Genomic DNA, 18,323 nt, shown 5'->3' with positions numbered 1-18,323 from the left:
CACCTGACTTTCCTCAGCAGGGAGGCGAAGAGTCACACAGCAGAAAGCAATTTGAGGAAGGCCTCTCAGGCATAAAAGACAATGAATTACTCATACATTTTGACATTGGAGGCTGGAAAAATGATGGCTCAGTGGCTAAGAGAGCTTGCTGTTCTTATAAGGGACCAGAGTTTAGTTCCCAGAACTCGCTGTGAGTCCAGCTCTGGGGGACCTGACACGTCTCCTGGTCTCCTCCTCAGGCACCCTCATGCATATGCACATGCAAACACACATACACATAAGCAATAAAATGCATTCTTAAAAATACACAAATATGGGGCTCAGTGGTTAAGAGCACTGGCTACTCTTCCAGAGGTCCTGAGTTTAAGTCCCAGCAACCACATGGTGGCTCACAACTATCTCTAATGAAATCTGATGCCCTCTTCTGGTGTGTCTGAAGACAGAGACAGTGTACTCACATACACGTAAAATAAATACATTGTTTGAATCATAAACTCACAGTCATTGTCCATGAGAAGTGTCCTACATGCGCTGGGTAACCCCCAGTTTGGGGAGACAGCACATAGCCCAGCCTATGGGTTTAGTGGTAGGCTGGGTTTGGATCCAGGGCCAATCTGTACCCATGGTACATGGTGACATGTGTGACCAGCTTGTCCCATTATCCTTTTCTTCCCCTCTAATGTGAGTCTGCTAAAAATTTCAAGTTCTCCACTTCCCAGGCTTAGAGGGCAGATTAACCAAGACAGTGTCCAAGGACCAGGGTTCTGCTCTTCAAACACCCAGGACACTGCTTATTTCTAGTTCATCATCCAGAGTCTTTCCCCAAAGCCCTTTAATTATTACAGATGGTCCTTTAAGTAAGCCCCATTTAAATTCGGAGGTTATAATAATAACCATGATGAACATTCCATAGAAAGCTACTGAGTTGAAGTTGGATATGGTGATACAGCCCTGTCATCCCAGCTAAGATGAGAGGATAAAGGGTTAGAGGTCATGGGATGGAGAAATGACTCAGATATTAAAGGCAGCTGCTGTTTCACCAGAGGACCTGGGTTTGGTTTTCAGAGCCCATTAGGAGGCTCACAAGCCAGGCAGTGGTGGCACACACCTCTAATCCCAGCACTTGGGAGGCAGAGGCAGGCAGATTTCTGAGTTCGAGGCCAGCCTGGTCTACAGAGTGAGTTCCAAGACAGCAAGGGCTACACAGAGAAACCCTGTCTCGAAAAGAAAAAAAAAAAAAAAAAAAGAGGCTCCCAAGTGTTTGTGATCCATTTCCAGAAGATCTGACAGGTCTTCTGGCCTCTACAGACAGTGTGACAGTGTACGTTCCTGGTGTCCTCACATCTATGCAGGCAAAACACTTGCACATATAAACTAAATTTTAAAAAATCTAAAAAACTGATTAATGACTAATATAGCATTAAGAAGTATATATCTTGGACTGGAGAGACAGATGGCTCAGCAGTTAAAAGCACTGACTGCTCTCCCAGAGGATGCAGGTTCAATTCCCAGCACCCACACAGTAGTTCACAGCTGTCTACAACTCCAGTTCCGGGGACCTGACACCCTCACACAGACATACATGCAGGCAAAGCACCAATGCACATAAAATAAAAATAAGTTATTTGAAAATATACGTATCTCATCGATGAAGCTCCTTTTTGTAGCAGGTAGAGACCATTTCAGAAATTCACAAGTGGTCAAAACACAGATAACAACTGACCAGCCCTAATTGACACATCTATTAATATGGGTCCTACAGCTAAAGCTTAGGAGCATCAGGGACAACAGGGTGGGGAGAGCGGAAGGGCCACAGGCCGGGACATCTGCTGCAAGACTGAGTCTTGTATATTTGGCAGGGAAGCTGCACCCATGAAGTCTCAACAATATGGTCACCTCACCAAGTGATGACATCACCAGCTGACATGCCAACATGAAGATGGCATCACCATATAATGTGCCAAAATGAATGGGGAAAATCTCACAAAGTCCCACCCCTAGAGATTTAGGTAATCTATAGCTGCTAAGACAGGTATAGTAGGTCACCACATTGTGTGTTCACTTTTCTAGTCGCTTCTGTTTTATAAGTTATTACACATCTTGAGTTAGCTGAAGCATTAAGTGACCCTTCCTGTCATAACAATATGCTCTGGGGGGGAAAGGGGAGTGTCAAAGCCAGCCTGGCCAATCACCCCCACCCTTCACCCCACCCCCTTTTTGAGACACAATCTCATTACATAGCCCTAGCTGTCCTGGAACTCACTCCACCTGCCTGCCTTCCGAGTGCTGGGATTAAAGGCGTGCACCAGTTGTTAATAAACAAAAGAGAACTCCACCCATATTGATCTGAAACTCCCTTACCTTCCTATGGGTCCTCTTTTCTAGTCTCTGAAGCTACCCTGGATAAAGAAAGAACCATGTAATGTATATATTGGACTACTGTCTTAGTTCCAGTGGATAACATAGCATATCACAGGCTGGATTATTTAAATGGCAGAAATCTGTTTTCTCATAGTTCAGAAGGTGGAAGTCAGAGATCATGGAGCCAAGAGAGTAGGTCTTAGGGATGGAGACAGCCACTTCCCCACTACGTGCTGGCATGTAGAGGATGGGGAGAGCAAGCCTAACCAAGACTCCCCTTATGAGGTCGTTCCTCATAACCTCACACCCTCACCTAAACCCAGTCACCCCCCACACACTGACCTCCAAACCACTTCTACAAAGATGATAAAGATGGTGATTGTCTTCAGCTGTTGCCCGTTTTTACCGCTCATTGAGAAAACCACCTTTCCTGAACTCTACGAGTTATTTTGTTTCAAAATTGCTAGACGCATCTGTGGTCTATAGTCAAGGGCCCGTCTGTCCTCTCCAGCAAATGCAGTTGGTAAGTAAATTAAACCTTCAGCCAAGTTCAGCCACCTGACAGACTGCCCCTCCTCAATATGGTCTGTGTAGCAAATTTAAAATGGGTGCTCCTTGCGCCTGAGTGTGAAACAGTCTTCCACCAGAGTGTGGCTCAGCTCTGCTCACAGACTGGGCAGGGTAGAATGTGTCTAAGTGTGCTGGCTGCCTCTTGGGCTGAAATAGCTTTCCAGTAGAGAAGTTCAAAACTCAACAGGTTAAGTTAATAAGATTATTTGAGCTGAGTATAGTGGCACCCATCTACAATCCTGGCATTTGGGACACTGAGACAGGAGGATTGCAATTTTGAGGTCCAACCTAGGGCTATGTAGCCCCTATCTCCAAAAGGAAAAAAAAATCAAAGTTCACACAACCATCTGTGGTTGAAAACAATATTCTCTGTAACAATTCAGTCTTCATGCTTATCCTCCAGAGCGCTTGATTCCAGGACCTTTGCATGTGGGCTCCTCCTACAAGGACCTTATTTATCTATTTATTTACTTATTTATTTGCTTGTTTTGTTTTGTTTTTTTGAGACAGAGTTTTGCTGTGCAGCCTTGGCTGTCCTGGAACTCACTTTGTAGAATAGGCTGGTTTCAAACTCATAGATCTGCCTGCCTCCCAAGTGCTGGGATTAAAGGCCACTCTGTGCTACCACCACTTGATTTTAAGAGGCCCTTTTAGGCAGACATTGTTTCTGTACCTCTAGGAAGACATGACTGGGGGGGGGGGTCACTATCCAAACCACCTGTTAGGGAGCAAGGTCAAAAGTCAAGTTCAGATTTCCTTCCCCAGGACGAGGCTTCTCCATCACCATGACAACATGAGCTCCATGCCCTCCCCCACCTCGGTGGACAGAGTCACAGTAAGTATGTATTCAGTTAAAAGTAACTCACACTTTTCTTGCTAACCTGTCCCCTTCCCTGAGTCATTTCAATTCCATGTTTTGTTTTGTTTTGCTTTGTTTTTCTCCCAAGATGCACCAGGAAGACAGGAATCAAGAGCGTCCTTGTTGTACATTCTTCAAATGAAATTAGGCAGGTGAGGTAAAAGTATCAAACTCCAAAAGTAGTAAGAATTTCAAAATGCAGGACACTCCAATTGCTTCCCTAAATGGTTCTTTTACTGCTAAACAAACAAACAGGACTGTAATGTAGTAGACATGAAACATTTTTTCCTTAGTAGAGAAAAAAATGCATTGAAAAAGTGCATTTTCATGCTGGGAGAAACTCTTACCTGTGTTCCCTGGCGTGCCCCACTGTCTTGATCACTGCTGACCAGCATCTCGGTCTCCCTTCTCCTGGAAGCAGCTGGTGGCCAGGGCCTGGGATTCATCACTGGGGAGAGAGACTAAAGGGTTATCAAGAGCCAAATGTGTACTGTATAAACGTCCATTATCCTATATGCAGGCACAATGTGAGCTTGTGTTGAGATGGGCTGCTTAAGGTTAAAATTCCAGCTCAGGGCTTGAGTAGACTGCTCCCTTAAATATAAAACTGGAAATTTACAAGCTTTTTATCTATGCAAGACTTACTTCTGAATTTCAGCCTTCATTTATCTAATTGGTATATCTATATGATATTGGATATTTTTACTTATGGAGCTAAGTGTGGCATCCTACAACTGAATCCCTGGTACCCAGGAGGCTTAGGAGGAACTGCCAACAGAAAGGGCAGGGGTTTGAGAGCGGCTTGCTGCATTACATATGGAGATCTTGTCTTTCAAAATGCTTGACGTCATAGCGCAGGGGCTGGTAGCAGACTGCAAGTTTGAGATCAGTTTGGGCAACCTAATAAGACTGCCTCAAAATGGTTATTGTTGCTTTTGTTTGGGTTTTGTTTCAAATAAAGAGCTGAGGATGTGTTAAAATACTTGTCCAACCTGCTTGTAGACCTGGGTTCAACTGAGAGCTCCTGGGTCCAATTAAGATGCAATAAAAAAGATGCCACTGCTGTGTGTGTGTGTGTGTGTGTGTGTGTGTGCACGCATGTGTGCATGTCTGCAGGTGTGCACATGTGGGGGTGTGCATGCATATGTGTGTGTGTTCAGGTGTGCATGCATGCTTGTGTGTTTGTGTGTATGTGTGTATATGTGTGTGTGTACAAGTAAAGATTTGTGTGAAGGCCAGAGATTGTTATCAGGTCTGTCACAATCACTCTCCACCTTAAAAAAAATAGAGTCTCTCACTGCCTGGGAGTTCACTAATTCAGCTAGCCTGGCTGTACAGCCAGCCTATGGATCCTTGCTCTCTGTCTCCTTGATGTGGGGATCACAAGCTCCACTCCGCACCTGGCTTTTACATGGATGCTAGAGATTGAACTGAGCACCTCACGCTTGCATAGCAAGCACCTCACACTTGCACAGCAAGCACCTCATTGGCTGAGCCGACCTCCCAGACCCACAGGGCTCTTTTTAAAATAGAGATAATGGCTAAGGGCCAAGAAGACAAACTGCATGCTCAAAGGGACAAAAACCCCCAAGGGATCGGGGAAGAAATATCCATACACTTAAGTTTTATCTTCTGGAGCTTTTCTTTAGTTCCCACTCCAAGAGCTTCCTCCTGAACCAGTTTCCAGAAATCCTCGTCGTCGCTCATGTTCTTCAAGATCCCACATTTGGTCAGCTCGTTTTGCAACCCTATAATCTTTTTTTTTCCAAAGAGAATGGGCATATAGATAAGTTCTTTTTTTGGCTTTGTTTTTGTTTTTAAAGCTAATTAGTAGCAGCCTGAAGTTAACTCTAGCAGATGCTTGGTTGGGAGGGGGGCTGGTCTGAAGGCAACCAGAAGAAGTGCGCTTCTAACATCATCTGTCCTCTGTGACACCACTCTCTATCCTAGTTGCGACACAGGCGCATGCTATTTGCTGTGCTTGCCAGTTCAGCAGAAAGGAGGCCTTGGGATGCTTCCCCATTCAAACATACTTCTGCTTCATAGGTGCTGGTGTCCATCTCCAGGACCACTCTTAAAGGAGTCTCAGACACATGGAGGAACAGCTACCGTTGACTATTCTGAATGGCTTTTATATGTGATTCTAGCATCAAGCAACCAAGCCCAAAGCTGCTTAATGGAAAGGCCATTCCAAAGTCACTTTCTGTGCAGAGATTAACCCCAGGACTTCTGGGACAGCATTGGGTAAGGGAATCTCTTTGAGAAGCTGGCAGACACAGAGCTTAGCTGGAGTTCATGACTATTATGAAATATAATGCAGAGAGGGAGGTACCTGGTGGGCCCATGCCAAGGTATGTCCCTGAGAAATTATACCAGGCTGTTAGAGCTGGTATAAAGGGGCCTTACTGGGAGAAGAGAGAGGAGTAACACCTGGGAAGGGTAGAGGCAGTAAGCGAGTCTGGAGGACACGCAGAGAGAGGCACAGAGAAGGTGAGAAAGGGGATTCCGAAGACAGAAGAAAGGGGGAGAGAGAACGCCTACAACAGAGAGAGCTGGGTAGTCTTTTCATACAGAGCCCGCACCTGCGCTCCTGGCATTAGACAGAGGATGGCGTAAGTCACTGCTAGGTCCCTGAGAGGAGCCTAGTGGAGTGGCCTATGAACTAACAATGCACCTGGCACAGAGACCATTAGGTTTGATCTGATCTGCGGTGGGCCTGAGATTTAACAAATCCAAGAGTGAAATAAAATCGGCCATGCACTGCCCTCTAGCTACAGGTTAGTGTTCATTCGTTTCGTTTTGGATGACCAAAACGCACCTTGCATTCCACAGACACCGCCCGACCCCCATCTAACTCCTGATGCAGAAATGGGAGGCAGGCTATGCTAATTTTTTTGTGGAGACTATGGACTACCTCAGATTCAGGCTGTGGCTTTCTAAAGAAAGAACTCTTACCCCCTCTACAGGAAGTGGTAAAAGGAACAGCGCTGGGGGTGGGGTGGGGGTGTTGCTTACTCGAGCTTTAGATCCTTAGAGAGGCTCACCGGTGTATAGAGCTTAGGTAGAGGTGTTGGGTCTCCCTCCCCTCTGCCTGTTGGGCAAGTGATTGGCGGTTGTCTCTGGTGGAGGGATTTGTGACAAATGCCCGCCTGGCACAGCAGGAAGCAGCGCCCCCTTTTCTGGGCCTTTGGGATGCTCAGCGTGTTCCTGCTCTCAGGAGTACACGTCTTACCGGGATTCTGTCTTACCAGGTAGGCGTTGGACCTGGAAGGGAACCTGGTTGAAGCCTTGGGCGGGGATGCTGACCAAGCTTCGGGCTGCGACTGCAAACAAGCAAAGAAAGGTGGTGGGCAAGGCGAGCGGTGGCCAGGAACAAAGCCTCAGGCAAGGAAGAAGTAAACAAGCAACCACAGGAAGCCATTAAGCAGAGTGGGCGCTAATGAGTGCGCGGCGGGGCCCTGCGCACCCGCCCCGCCAAAACCACCGGGGACTGCCTCGCCGGGCAATTTGGAGCCCTGAGCCCTGCTGGCAGGCTATAAACCTGTTTGTAGTCTCCATCGGTTCCCCCTTCAAGTTTGTGTCGTTAGGGGTGAGGAGGAAAGACCATCGGATGCTGTGATCTCTTCTCAGGACCTGCAGTTGCAGGGGGCAGATGGGCTTCCAACTCCAAGGTAAAGGACTGCCTTCCCCTTACCCCCCAACACACCCTTTGCTGGCCACCGTGGGAGACCGGAGGTGTTAGGTCCACCTTCCAGAGTCTTTTGAAAGGTTTCTCCTTTTAAAAGAAGTCATTTGACTTCCCGAACGTTCCTCAGTTTCTGCCAATTTGTAAACCATGCTTTCAGGTTGCTTAAAGGAGCTTGTCTAAGAGATTTCCAAATGCTTACCGCCGGGCTAGAATTCTTCCATGGCAGGCCCAGCCTCTTACAGACGCTGTAGGGGCACCCTACTTCTTGCGCACATTTCGAGCATCCTCAAGGATGCAGGTCCTCGCACCTTCTTGTCCTTACAGCAGCGACACCCAGCGGCTATTCTTCGCACCTGAAATTCCCAGGCCTGGGTACCCCGAACCTTAGCCTCACAGGTCCTTCTCAAGGACATTTTCCCCAGACCACACACAGAGAGAGATTTAGGAATTCCCAGCCTTTGAAGCCCTCGCATCTGAGATGGTTCAGGAAGTGTGTGGGAAAACCAGTTGATAAGTTTCAGGAGGGCTCTAGGTATGTCTTAGAATCGCTTAAAACTTATGATCGTTTATGGGAAGATGGGGGTGTGTCATATAAGAAGATCACTGTAAACACCTTATTCATATTTAAAGAGCCATAACAAATCACTTTAAACGACCCCAGTAGGAACTGTGGTAAAGAGTGGGTGTCTCCTAGGGTCCCTGAGTGAGCCTGTGCACACATACCTTGCTGGGTCCTTGAGTGTGTGCATATTTGCACACATGCCTTCGCTTACATTCCTGTCAATACATTTTGCTCAATGAAAATAAATTCAAATATATTTTCATTTGTACATTTCATGTGCCATGCACTGAACATTAGAACAGCATATTATCAGTTTGTAATGGAACTCCTGACATTAATTTTAAATGAACCTGCAAGAATTTAATACAGGACACACAAACACATACACACACACACACACACACACTTTTGAATCTACAACTTTTCGAATTCTTGGGTTCAGTGCCTTCTTCAGCCCCTAATTCAGCTAAGAGACATAGTTCCTATAATTTTACTTAAGATATCACAGTACAGGTGTGTGGTTTGTAATAACTCAAAGTGCTTAGAATTCTTAAAACATCAGATTCCCTACCTCACCCCCATGCAAACTTATAGGGACCATACTCTCCCGTGGTCCACTTTCATGTGACCAGGCAAGGAACAGAAGAATAACTACCATCCAAGAGAAGGGTGTGCCTCCCCACCTCCCCCTGCCCTCCTCTCCTTTGGTTGTATACTTTTGACAGGTTCCCTTCTCGTTTGTTGTGTAAATACAACTATACAGGCTGTGGGCTGTGGTCTTGTGGGATGATAACCTGTTTTACATTATTGGTAAGCATGATTCACCCTTTCTCTTATTGACCACAATGTAGTCTTCATATACCAACTCCTTTAAACTCCTTTTCTCATTTTGGTTAGTTCTTGCAGAGTCTTATACAATGCATTTGGGTCATATTTACCCCACCCCCTTTTCTACCCACTCAACCTTCTGTGTTTTTATTTTTTAGTTTTTGTATGTTTGTTTTAATTCGTCAAGTACACTTTATGCTGCCCATACACTCATAGAGCTATGGCATTCACTAGAAGCTGGCCTACTCTCCAGGGGCCGCACCCTTTGTCTTGGCACAGCAAGACAAAGACTTTACTGCTGTGAAGAGACACCATGACCAAGACAACTCTTTTTTTTTTTTCCATTTTTATTAGGTATTTAGCTCATTTACATTTCCAATGCTATACCAAAAGTCCCCCATACCCACCCACCCCCACTCCCCTACCCACCCACTCCCCCTTTTTGGCCCTGGCGTTCCCCTGTACTGGGGCATATAAAGTTTGCGTGTCCACCAAGACAACTCTTAAATGGACAACATTTAATTGGGGCTGGCTTACAGGTTGTGAGGTTCAGTCCATTATCATCAAGGTGGGAGCATAGCAGCATCCAGGCAGGCATGGTGCAGGAGGAGCTGAGAGTTCCACCTCTTATTTTGAAGGCGGCTAGGAGAAAACTGGCTTCTAGGCATCTAGGATCAGGGCCTTAAAGCCCACACCCACAGTGACACACCTACTCCAACAAGGCCACACCTCCAAATAGTGCCACTCCCTGGGTCAAGCGTGTTCACAGGAATCACACCCTTAAAACTGACTCTCTCTCCAGGCAAAGATCAGCGCCAGTAGCCTTTAGCTAGGGGCGGGAGGGACTACATGCCACCTCCTCTCCTCAATGCTGTAATTTTGTCTGAGCCCGAGTTTTGTGCACAGCCTCAACGGCTGTAGATTCTTATGTGCAGCTGCTCTGCTGTGTCCAGAATGCATTGTTTCTGTGTGGTCGTCCACCACCTATGGCTCCTGTAATCCTCCTGCCCCCTCTTCCTTGGGTGGAAGGGTTGTGATGAAGGCATCCCACCCAGGGTTAAGCCTTTCTGAATTTCTTATTCTCTGCACATTGGTCAGTAGTGGCTGGCTGTTAGTTGATTGCCATAAAAAGCTTCTCACATGATAGCTGACCAATCTACTAATCTGTGGGTGGCTTTCCAAAGGAAAGTCATCTGTAGGAGGCAGTTAGATACTATGTCTCTGAAGCCCATGACCTGTCTAGCTACAGGTTCTTGGCTCCAGTATGGGGTTTGAATTGATGGAGTAGGACTTCAATCCAATCAGAAAATAGTCGATCACTCCCAGAACATTTGTGTGTCTGTTGCACCAGTGGGCATTGTCTTGCCAGCTCAGTTATTACCACATCTCAGAGCGTTCGTTCTCAGCTCGGTAAGGCTGATGACTACTTTCCTCTTCTGTTACCAGGCATCGCATTGCATCGCATCGCATCGCATCGCATACCATAGCATCGCATACCATAGCATAGCATAGCATAGCATCGCATACCATAGCATAGCATAGCATCGCATCGCATCGCATCGCATCGCATCGCATCGCATCGCATCGCATCGCATCGCATCGCATTGCATAGCACTTTCCAGCTCTATAAAAGCTATCCAGTACGGACGAAGCTTCCAAGGTAGTACCCGCATGATTTCTCCACGTCCTTTTAAGTATTTTTTTTAAAGATATATGTTTCTTTTATGTACATGAGTGTTTGCTTGCACGTATGTATACATACCACATGTGTGCAGTCCTTGTGGATGTCAGAGAGGGTTGTCTGAACCCCTGGAGCTGGAGTTAGAGATGGTTGTGAGTCACCGTGTAGGTGCTGGGAATTGAACTTGGGACCACCAGAAGAATAGAGTGTTCTTAACCACTGAGCTGTCTCCTTAGCCTCTTTCTGTGGTCTATGACTCAACTATGTGGTATCTCAGCCATAAGGTCTTACTGTCAAGTTCTGGAGGATGACTGAGAACATTGGTTTAGCTTGTAGTTTGTGGTTCCTAGAGCATTGGCCTATAGTGTTTGTGGATCTAGGACTTCAATGACCAACAACTCCAAAGGAAAGTCAATTTAAACATCTAAATTGTCCCCTTGGCAACTATTTTGTTGAACTAAATCTTTGCCATGCATATTTTTAAAGATTTGTTTATTTTACTTTGTATGTATGAATGTTTTACCTGCATGAATGCACATGTAGAGAGAATATCTGTGTATCATATGAATGTATCAGATGTCAATTAAAAAGCCGATGGTGGGGCTGGTGAGATGGCTCAGTGGGTAAGAGCACCTGACTGCTCTTCCGAAGGTCAGGAGTTCAAATCCCAGCAACCACATGGTGGCTCACAACCATCCGATCACGAGATCTGACTCCCTCTTCTGGAGTGTCTGAATACAGCTACAGTGTACTTACATATAATAAATAAATAGATAAATCTTAAAAAAAAAAAAAAAAGCCGATGGCCTGTGGCTTAGGCAGGAAATGGAAGGTGGGGCATCTGGGAGAAGAAAGAATTCTGAGATAGAGCCAGGCACAGGAAGATGGAGGAAATGGACACGTGATCACCTGAGCGCAGGTAGTCAGTCACATGGCAGAACGTAGGTTAAGATAAACGGGTTCTCTTTAGTTATGATCTAGTCAGAGGAGAGCCTAGCATTTGTAAATATATTTTTTGAGCTTGAGTCTTATTTCTGGGAGCATGGAGCTGGGAGGAAGAACCAGGCCTAAGTTCTACAAAATGGTGTTCAACTTACAGCAGTTAGAACCCAAGTTTACAGCCTGAAAAGGCCAGAGTAAAAAGCTGGAAAAAGTGAGGCTAGCAGGACAAGAGGTCTGGTCTCTTAAAAAGAAGGAGGGAGGACCTTTCCTCTGGCGGCAGCCATCAGGTGAGCCAAGATGGGTGCATACAAATACATCCAGGAGCTATGGAGGAAGAAGCAGTCCGACATGATGTGCTTTCTTCTGAGGGTCCGCTGCTGGCAATACCGCCAGCTCTCTGCGCTGCACAGGGCTCACCGCCCCATCCGGCCTGATAAAGCTCGAAGACTGGGGTACAAGGCTAAGCAAGGCTATGTCATTTACAGGATTCGTGTCCGCTGTGGTGGTCGTAAACGCCCAGTTCCTAAGGGTGCAACTTACCGCAAGCCTGTCCACCATGGTGTTAACCAGCTGAAATTTGCCCGAAGCCTTCAGTCTGTTGCTGAGGAGAGAGCTGGGCGCCATTGTGGGGCTTTGAGAGTCCTGAATTCCTACTGGGTTGGTGAAGATTACATATAAATTTTTTGAGGTTATCTTCATTGATCCATTCCATAAAGCTATCAGAAGAAATCCTGACACCCAGTGGATCACCAAACCAGTCCACAAACACAGAGATGCGTGGGCTGACATCTGCTGGCCGAAAGAGCCGTGGCCTTGGAAAGGGCCACAAGTTCCACCACACTATTGGTGGTTCCCACCGTGCAGCCTGGAGAAGGCGCAATACTCTCCAGTTCCACCGTTACCGCTAATACACATGATATTTGTAAAATTCATATCCAATAAACAAATTTAGGACAGTCCAAAAAAAAAAAAAAAAAGGAGGGAGGGAAGGATGGAAAGAAGGAAGGAAACAGATCAAAGCCAAAGCCTTCCAGAACATTCCAAGATGGGAGGAAGTTTCCTAGCCAAGGAGCAGGAACCTACAGAGTGATAGTATGGAAGGTGGCTTTTAAAAGAAGCTCCTACTAAGTTTAAAGGCAGAACACAGAAGTTGGGCTTCTCCCAAGGGCAGAGCACAGCAGCCTCCAAGGGGGAGGCTCCTGTGTACACTCAGGCTGGAAGCAGCCCATAACGCTGGCAGAATCCATGGAGACTTCCAGGAGACCTCAGCTGTGGGATAAGCCACTTCAGGTTCTCCCAAGTATTCATGGTGTGCAAAAATGCAGCCCTAGGTTGGCTGCACAGAAGGCCCAAACCCCTCTGCTGTAAACAAAGGGACAGGGGAGTGGCTAGGCACAGCACAGCTTCTGAGCTCTACAGGACAGCAGACACAAGAGACAGAGACAGGCAGATCTCTGGAATTCTAGACCAGCCTGGTCTACACAACACTGCCGATAGATACAGCCACTTGCAAATGACAGTTTAAAATTAGAATTGTCACATTTTTTTCCCTTAAGGATACTATGTATGTTTTTGCTTAATAATAAGTAAAAATATCCTTAATAATTAAAAAAAAATACGTATCAACTTAAATTTATATAAAGAACAAGGGGAATATAGGTGTATTTATCCACATATATATTAATCTCCAAGGAAGGGAGAAAGAAATGGGAATTGATATAATTATTTTCAAGGTTACATAGCTAATAAATAAACAAATCCTGGCCTTTGATCTCAGTATTTGGGAGATAAGGCAGGGACAGATAGGTTCCTTGTGAGTTTGATGACATCCTAATCTACAAATCCAAATCAGCCCAGGCTACGCAGAGAAACCCTGACTCTAATAATAATAATAATAATAATAATAATAATAATAATAATAATAATTAGTTTAAAATTATTAAAATGAAGATAGTTATAAGTCATATGGCTGTAATGGTATTACAAATCCCCTATGAGAGAGGTCAAAATAGAGCAGACCTATATAAGAAGGAGGCTGCTGGATTAAATCAATCCATACTCTTAATGACTTTAGACTGCCAGACCAAGGATATGCTATGTTAGGACAGAAAAGAGGAAAATGTATATATGTTTTTAACATTTATTTGAGGTATTGTGCTTATATAATTCTTAAAGATGCAATATAAAGTTCTAGTACTTTCGAAAGCTGCTTCTACAAACTGTTAGAGATGATAAAATGCAAATTATGAACTATTAGGAATGGTTAAGAAATACAAATTAATAGTCATAGTCAAACTCATGGTCATATTAGATACTAGTTTAGCTAGTTACAATAAAATGTTTTCAAGGTTATTCAGATAGTATATAGCTAAGAATAAACAATGTTTGACAATTCAGATATAATATAGATAGATAACTGGGCATCAGTAACCTCAGAGATCCACAGAATATGACATTTAAAATTATCTGATTATTGTAAGATCTTTTAACTAGGAGTCAGGTCTGTTCCTGCCAGTATCCCCATTCCATTTCAGAGATGATGATGAGCGTTAATAATTTCCATGTTGAGTTGCTTCAGTTATGGCAAGCTAGTCATGAGGCAAAGAAAATATCTTAACTTCATCTACAGACAAAATGCTGTCCAGACAGGACAGACAGACACAGGGAAATTAACTGCCTAACTCTGCCAAGACACGGTAAACAAGTCCTTTATAATTCCTGCTTCACAAAAGGTCTGTTGGATATTCTGGGCCAGAAGGCTGAAGATAGATGCTCCAACATTATAGAGAATATTGAGGACTGTCCAGGCAGTCAGCAATCTCTGTCGTTTTTATTATTTTTGGAAGCTGTGATCTAGCACTTCCTACATACGCAGATAATATTTATTCCTTCTTAGGGCTCTGATGAGGTTGAAGGCTGCTAGATAGTCATAGTCTTACTATAAGTTTGAATTGTTTAGGATTTAAAAAGATGTTTTAAGTTTAAGAAAGTAAGCCGGGCAGTGGTGGCACATGCCTTTAATCCCAGCACTTGGGAGGCAGAGGCAGGCAGATTTCTGAGTTCGAGGCCAGTGCTAGTCTACAGAGTGAGTTCCAGGACAGCCAGGACTACACAAAGGAACCCTGTCTCGACCCCCCCCCCCAAAATGTTTAAGAAAGTATTTTTAAGTTAATAATACAAATTAGGATAGAAATTGATTTAGATGCAGAACTGTAAGTAAACCCAGATAGGATAAATAATAGAAATTTTTCCTTAATTGCCAAATACTATGGATTGGACATTATAAATGTATATTATGCCTTATAGATTTCATAATTGTTTCATAATCATTATAGTTGTATTCAATATATATTTGAAAGAAAGGCAGCCTTTTATTGGACTAAAAAGGGGAATTGTAGAGAGAATATCTTGTGTATTGTGTGTTGATGCATCACCCATCAATTAAAAAGCCTATGGCCTATGGCTTAGGCAGGAAATAGAGGTGGGACATCCTGGAGAGAGAAGGAATTCTGGGATAGAGCCAGTTGCAGGAAGATTACCCTGGGAAGATGTGAGAAGATGGACATAGGGTTGCCTGAGTACGAAAGCCAGTCATGTTGTAGAATGTAGGTTAAAAATAAGTGGGTTATCTTTAGTTATGATCTAGTCAGAGCAGAGCCTAGCTATCTGGCCAAGATATTTGTAAATGTATATTGAGTCTGAGTCTTATCTCTGGGAGCATGGGGCTGGGAGGAAAAACTAAGCCTAACTTTTTTTTGTTGTTGTTGTTCTGTTTTGTTTTGTTTTTTGTTTTTTTCGAGACAGGGTTTCTCTGTATAGCCCTGGCTGTCCTGGAACTCACTCTGTAGACCAGGCTGGCCTCGAACTCAGAAATCTGCCTGCCTCTGCCTCCTGAGTGCTGGGATTAAAGGCGTGTGCCATCACCACCCAGCTTAGGCCTAACTTCTATATGCATGTGTTCCATGTATACATCTGTTGCATCTCCTGGAATTGCAGCTATAGATGATCGTGAGCCACCATACAAATGCTGGGAATCACACCCACGTTCTTTGCAAGAACAAGTGTACTTACCCTCTAAGCTGTCTCTCTAGTCCTTGTCATGTTTAGTTTTTATTTCTGTGGGAACTGTTTTCAGCTTTGTGAGCGGTGACAATTAGAGATACTAGGATTGCAAAGCGTTGCAGTCTGTTGTTTCTGCTTCCTTATCCCTGGGTTCTCTTACAGGTGCTGCCATGAGAGGAGGAGAGTGAAGCCCACCCCCTGCAGCCCAGGCTATACAGCTATAGGCAGTCTGTCACTGTTACGATAACAATGTATCTGATGCTGTTTTTGTGAATGGAGAATATTCTTTGAGAATTTACTCAACAATGTTTGTACACTAGTGTCTTAGTCAGGGTTTCTCTTCCTGCACAAACATCATGACCAAGAAGCAAGTTGGGGAGGAAAGGGTTTATTCAGCTTACACTTCCACACTGCTGTTCATCACCAAGGAAGCCAAGACTGAAACTCAAGCAGGTCAGAAAGCAGGAGCTGATGCAGAGGCCATGGAGGGATGCTCATTACTGGCTTGCTTCCCCTGGCTTGCTTAGCCTGCTCTCTTATAGAACCCAAGACTACCAGCTCAGGCATGGTCCCACTCACAAGGGGCCTTTCCCCCTTGATCACTAATTGAGAAAATGCCTTACAGTTGGATCTCATGGAGGCATTTCATCAACTGAAGCTCCTTTTTCTGTGATAACTCCAGCCTGTGTCAAGTTGATACAAAACTAGCCAGTACAACTAGTATCAATTCAACTTTAAGAAATTAGCATGTTTTCGCATTTACTGTTTTATTTTTGTTTGTTTATTTTTGGAGATAGGGTTTTTCTGTGTAGCCCTGGCTGTCCTGGAACTATCTGTGTAGATGAGGCTGGCTGGCCTGGAACTCACAGAGATCTGCCTACCTCTGCCTCCCAGTGACAGGACTAAAGGCGTGAGCCACCACTGCTCAGCTCCATTTACATTTAATCGTTTTGGGTTTTGTTTTGGTTTGTTTACATTCTTACATTTCAATGGCTTTTTTATTTTTTATTTTTTTTTTTTTTAAAGATTTATTTATTTATTATATGTAAATACACTGTAGCTGTCTTCAGACACTCCAGAAGAGGGCATCAGATTTCGTTATGGATGGTTGTGAGCCACCATGTGGTTGCTGGGATTTGAACTCGGGACCTTCAGAAGAGCAGTCGGCGCTCTTAACCACTGAGCCATCTCGCCAGCCCCCTCAATGGCTTTTTTAAAATAGGAAAGATGTTTTCATCGAATATGCCAAAATCTTTATAATATTCTTTGGGGAAGCCTAAAATCCTATTCCCCAACAGACAAAAGTGAGTGAGGTTCCTTCCAACAGTTAAAGGAGCAAACTGAAAACTTGCTTTTGGGGGCTGGAGAGATGGCTCAGCAGATAAGAGCACTGACTGCTCAAAACAACAACAACAACAACAACAAAAAACCCAGGACGTGGTGGTGCACGCCTTTAATCCCAGCACTTGGGAGGCAGAGGCAGAGGCAGGTGGATTTCTGAGTTCGAGGACAGCCAGGGCTATACAGAGAAACCCTGTATCGAGAAAAAAAACAAAAAACCCTCCCCCCCTAAAAAAAAGAAAGAAAGAAAGTTTGCTTTTGGTACTTAAAAACATACCCACTTGAAAACTGATTAAAAACAGCTTTGGTACTTTGGGGAGCCTGCAAGACTGCTTAGTGAGTAAAGGCACTAGCTGCCAAGCTGACTATCAGAGTCTAATCCCTGGGACGCACATGGTGGGAAGGGATAACCAGCTCCCTAAGTTGTCCCCTGAGCTCCTCCACCTTTGTACTGTGGTGCACGTGCATGTACACATACGCATGCATAAACACAGAATAAATACATACACTAAACCATGGTTGTCCCCTCGGTGGTTGGGATACAATGTGTGAGCCGCAAAGCTGAGAGATCACATGACCTCCACACCACTCCTTTCTCTACCGCTGTGTATCCCAGGCTTGCAATGTATGCTGCTCTCGGCTCAGACCCCTTCACTGCTCTTCCAGGAGTCCAGTGCTGTCTCTGAGGGTGCTGTGGGGTGCAGAGGCCCCAGGACACCTGGGTGACCTCCAGCCACCCGTCTAAGCTTCCCCGTGGCAGTGGTCTCAAGCCCAGTCATAAGGACAAGCCTGGCTTTCTCTCCTCACTCACAGCCCTCTCTCCTCTGCCAGTCTCCCTGTTTTTATCTCCTGAGCCTTTCCTTTTGGCTGAATGGAGAAAAATAACGAACCGTGGAAAAGAGAAATCGGAGTTAAACCGAGCGATTTGGCACACAAACCTGTGGTATCTCCTCGTAAGGCATCATTGCTTGATAAGTCTCAGAATAGCGCCTTCAAGTCAAAAGTCTGGAGAGAGACATCGATGCAATGTACTACTAAGGAAATAAAGCACTTAAAAACTGCCGCTGATTGAAAACAGAGTAAGTTTATTAAGGTTCTAAGAGGTTTTCCGGCCATTAGTATAATTACGAGATGAACACAATTTTGTGCTGTTCCTATCAGTTAGATGGTAACACACTGGAGGCAGGGGACCATCTGGGCTCTGCAGAGTTAGTTAGCTCTCGGGACTGAAGAGACACTTCCACAGTTAAGAGTATTGTCTGCTCTCTGTTTAGTCCCCAACACCGAAAGGGCAGCTCACAACTGTTGGTTCTGGGGAGCTGACACCTCTCCTAGCCTCCATGACCACTGTATGTACATGGTATGCAAGTTTGTGGCTTTGTGTGTGTGTGTGGCAAAACACTCACACACATAAAAATAAATCTTCATT

General features: G+C 44.8%; 1 protein-coding gene, 1 long non-coding RNA gene and 1 pseudogene across 13 annotated transcripts in view; 2 read left to right on the top strand and 1 right to left on the bottom strand.

The window, feature by feature from the left end:
* Positions 1 to 18,323, bottom strand: part of T2 (brachyury 2) — a 66,969-nt gene that overhangs the window by 26,280 nt on the left and 22,366 nt on the right. For 11 of the 12 annotated variants that reach the window (XR_003952102.1, XM_030249629.1, XM_030249626.1 and 8 more), the window contains 3 exons: positions 7,039 to 7,113; positions 5,407 to 5,545; positions 4,138 to 4,238 (listed from right to left, as the gene is read on the bottom strand). The exons of the other annotated variant lie outside the window; for it this stretch is intronic. Coding sequence is in view for 10 of the 11 variants with exons in the window: in XM_030249629.1 (XP_030105489.1) it covers positions 4,138 to 4,238; positions 5,407 to 5,545; positions 7,039 to 7,113 (315 nt within the window). In the remaining variant the exon portion in view is untranslated. The remainder of the gene's footprint in view (positions 1 to 4,137; positions 4,239 to 5,406; positions 5,546 to 7,038; positions 7,114 to 18,323) is intronic. 12 annotated transcript variants of the gene reach the window in all.
* Positions 6,981 to 17,404, top strand: Gm16702 (predicted gene, 16702). The gene is made up of 3 exons (NR_045795.1): positions 6,981 to 7,461; positions 10,315 to 10,528; positions 15,716 to 17,404. It is a non-coding gene; the product is annotated as a predicted gene, 16702 (long non-coding RNA).
* On the top strand, positions 11,789 to 12,396 carry Gm5491 (predicted gene 5491; annotated as a pseudogene).

The sequence above is a fragment of the Mus musculus genome, chromosome 17 (genome assembly GCF_000001635.26).
Source record: "Mus musculus strain C57BL/6J chromosome 17, GRCm38.p6 C57BL/6J".
NCBI lineage: Eukaryota > Metazoa > Chordata > Mammalia > Rodentia > Muridae > Mus > Mus musculus.
Note: the sequence above shows the minus strand (reverse complement) of the source record. Positions and strands in the feature narration are given on the sequence as shown.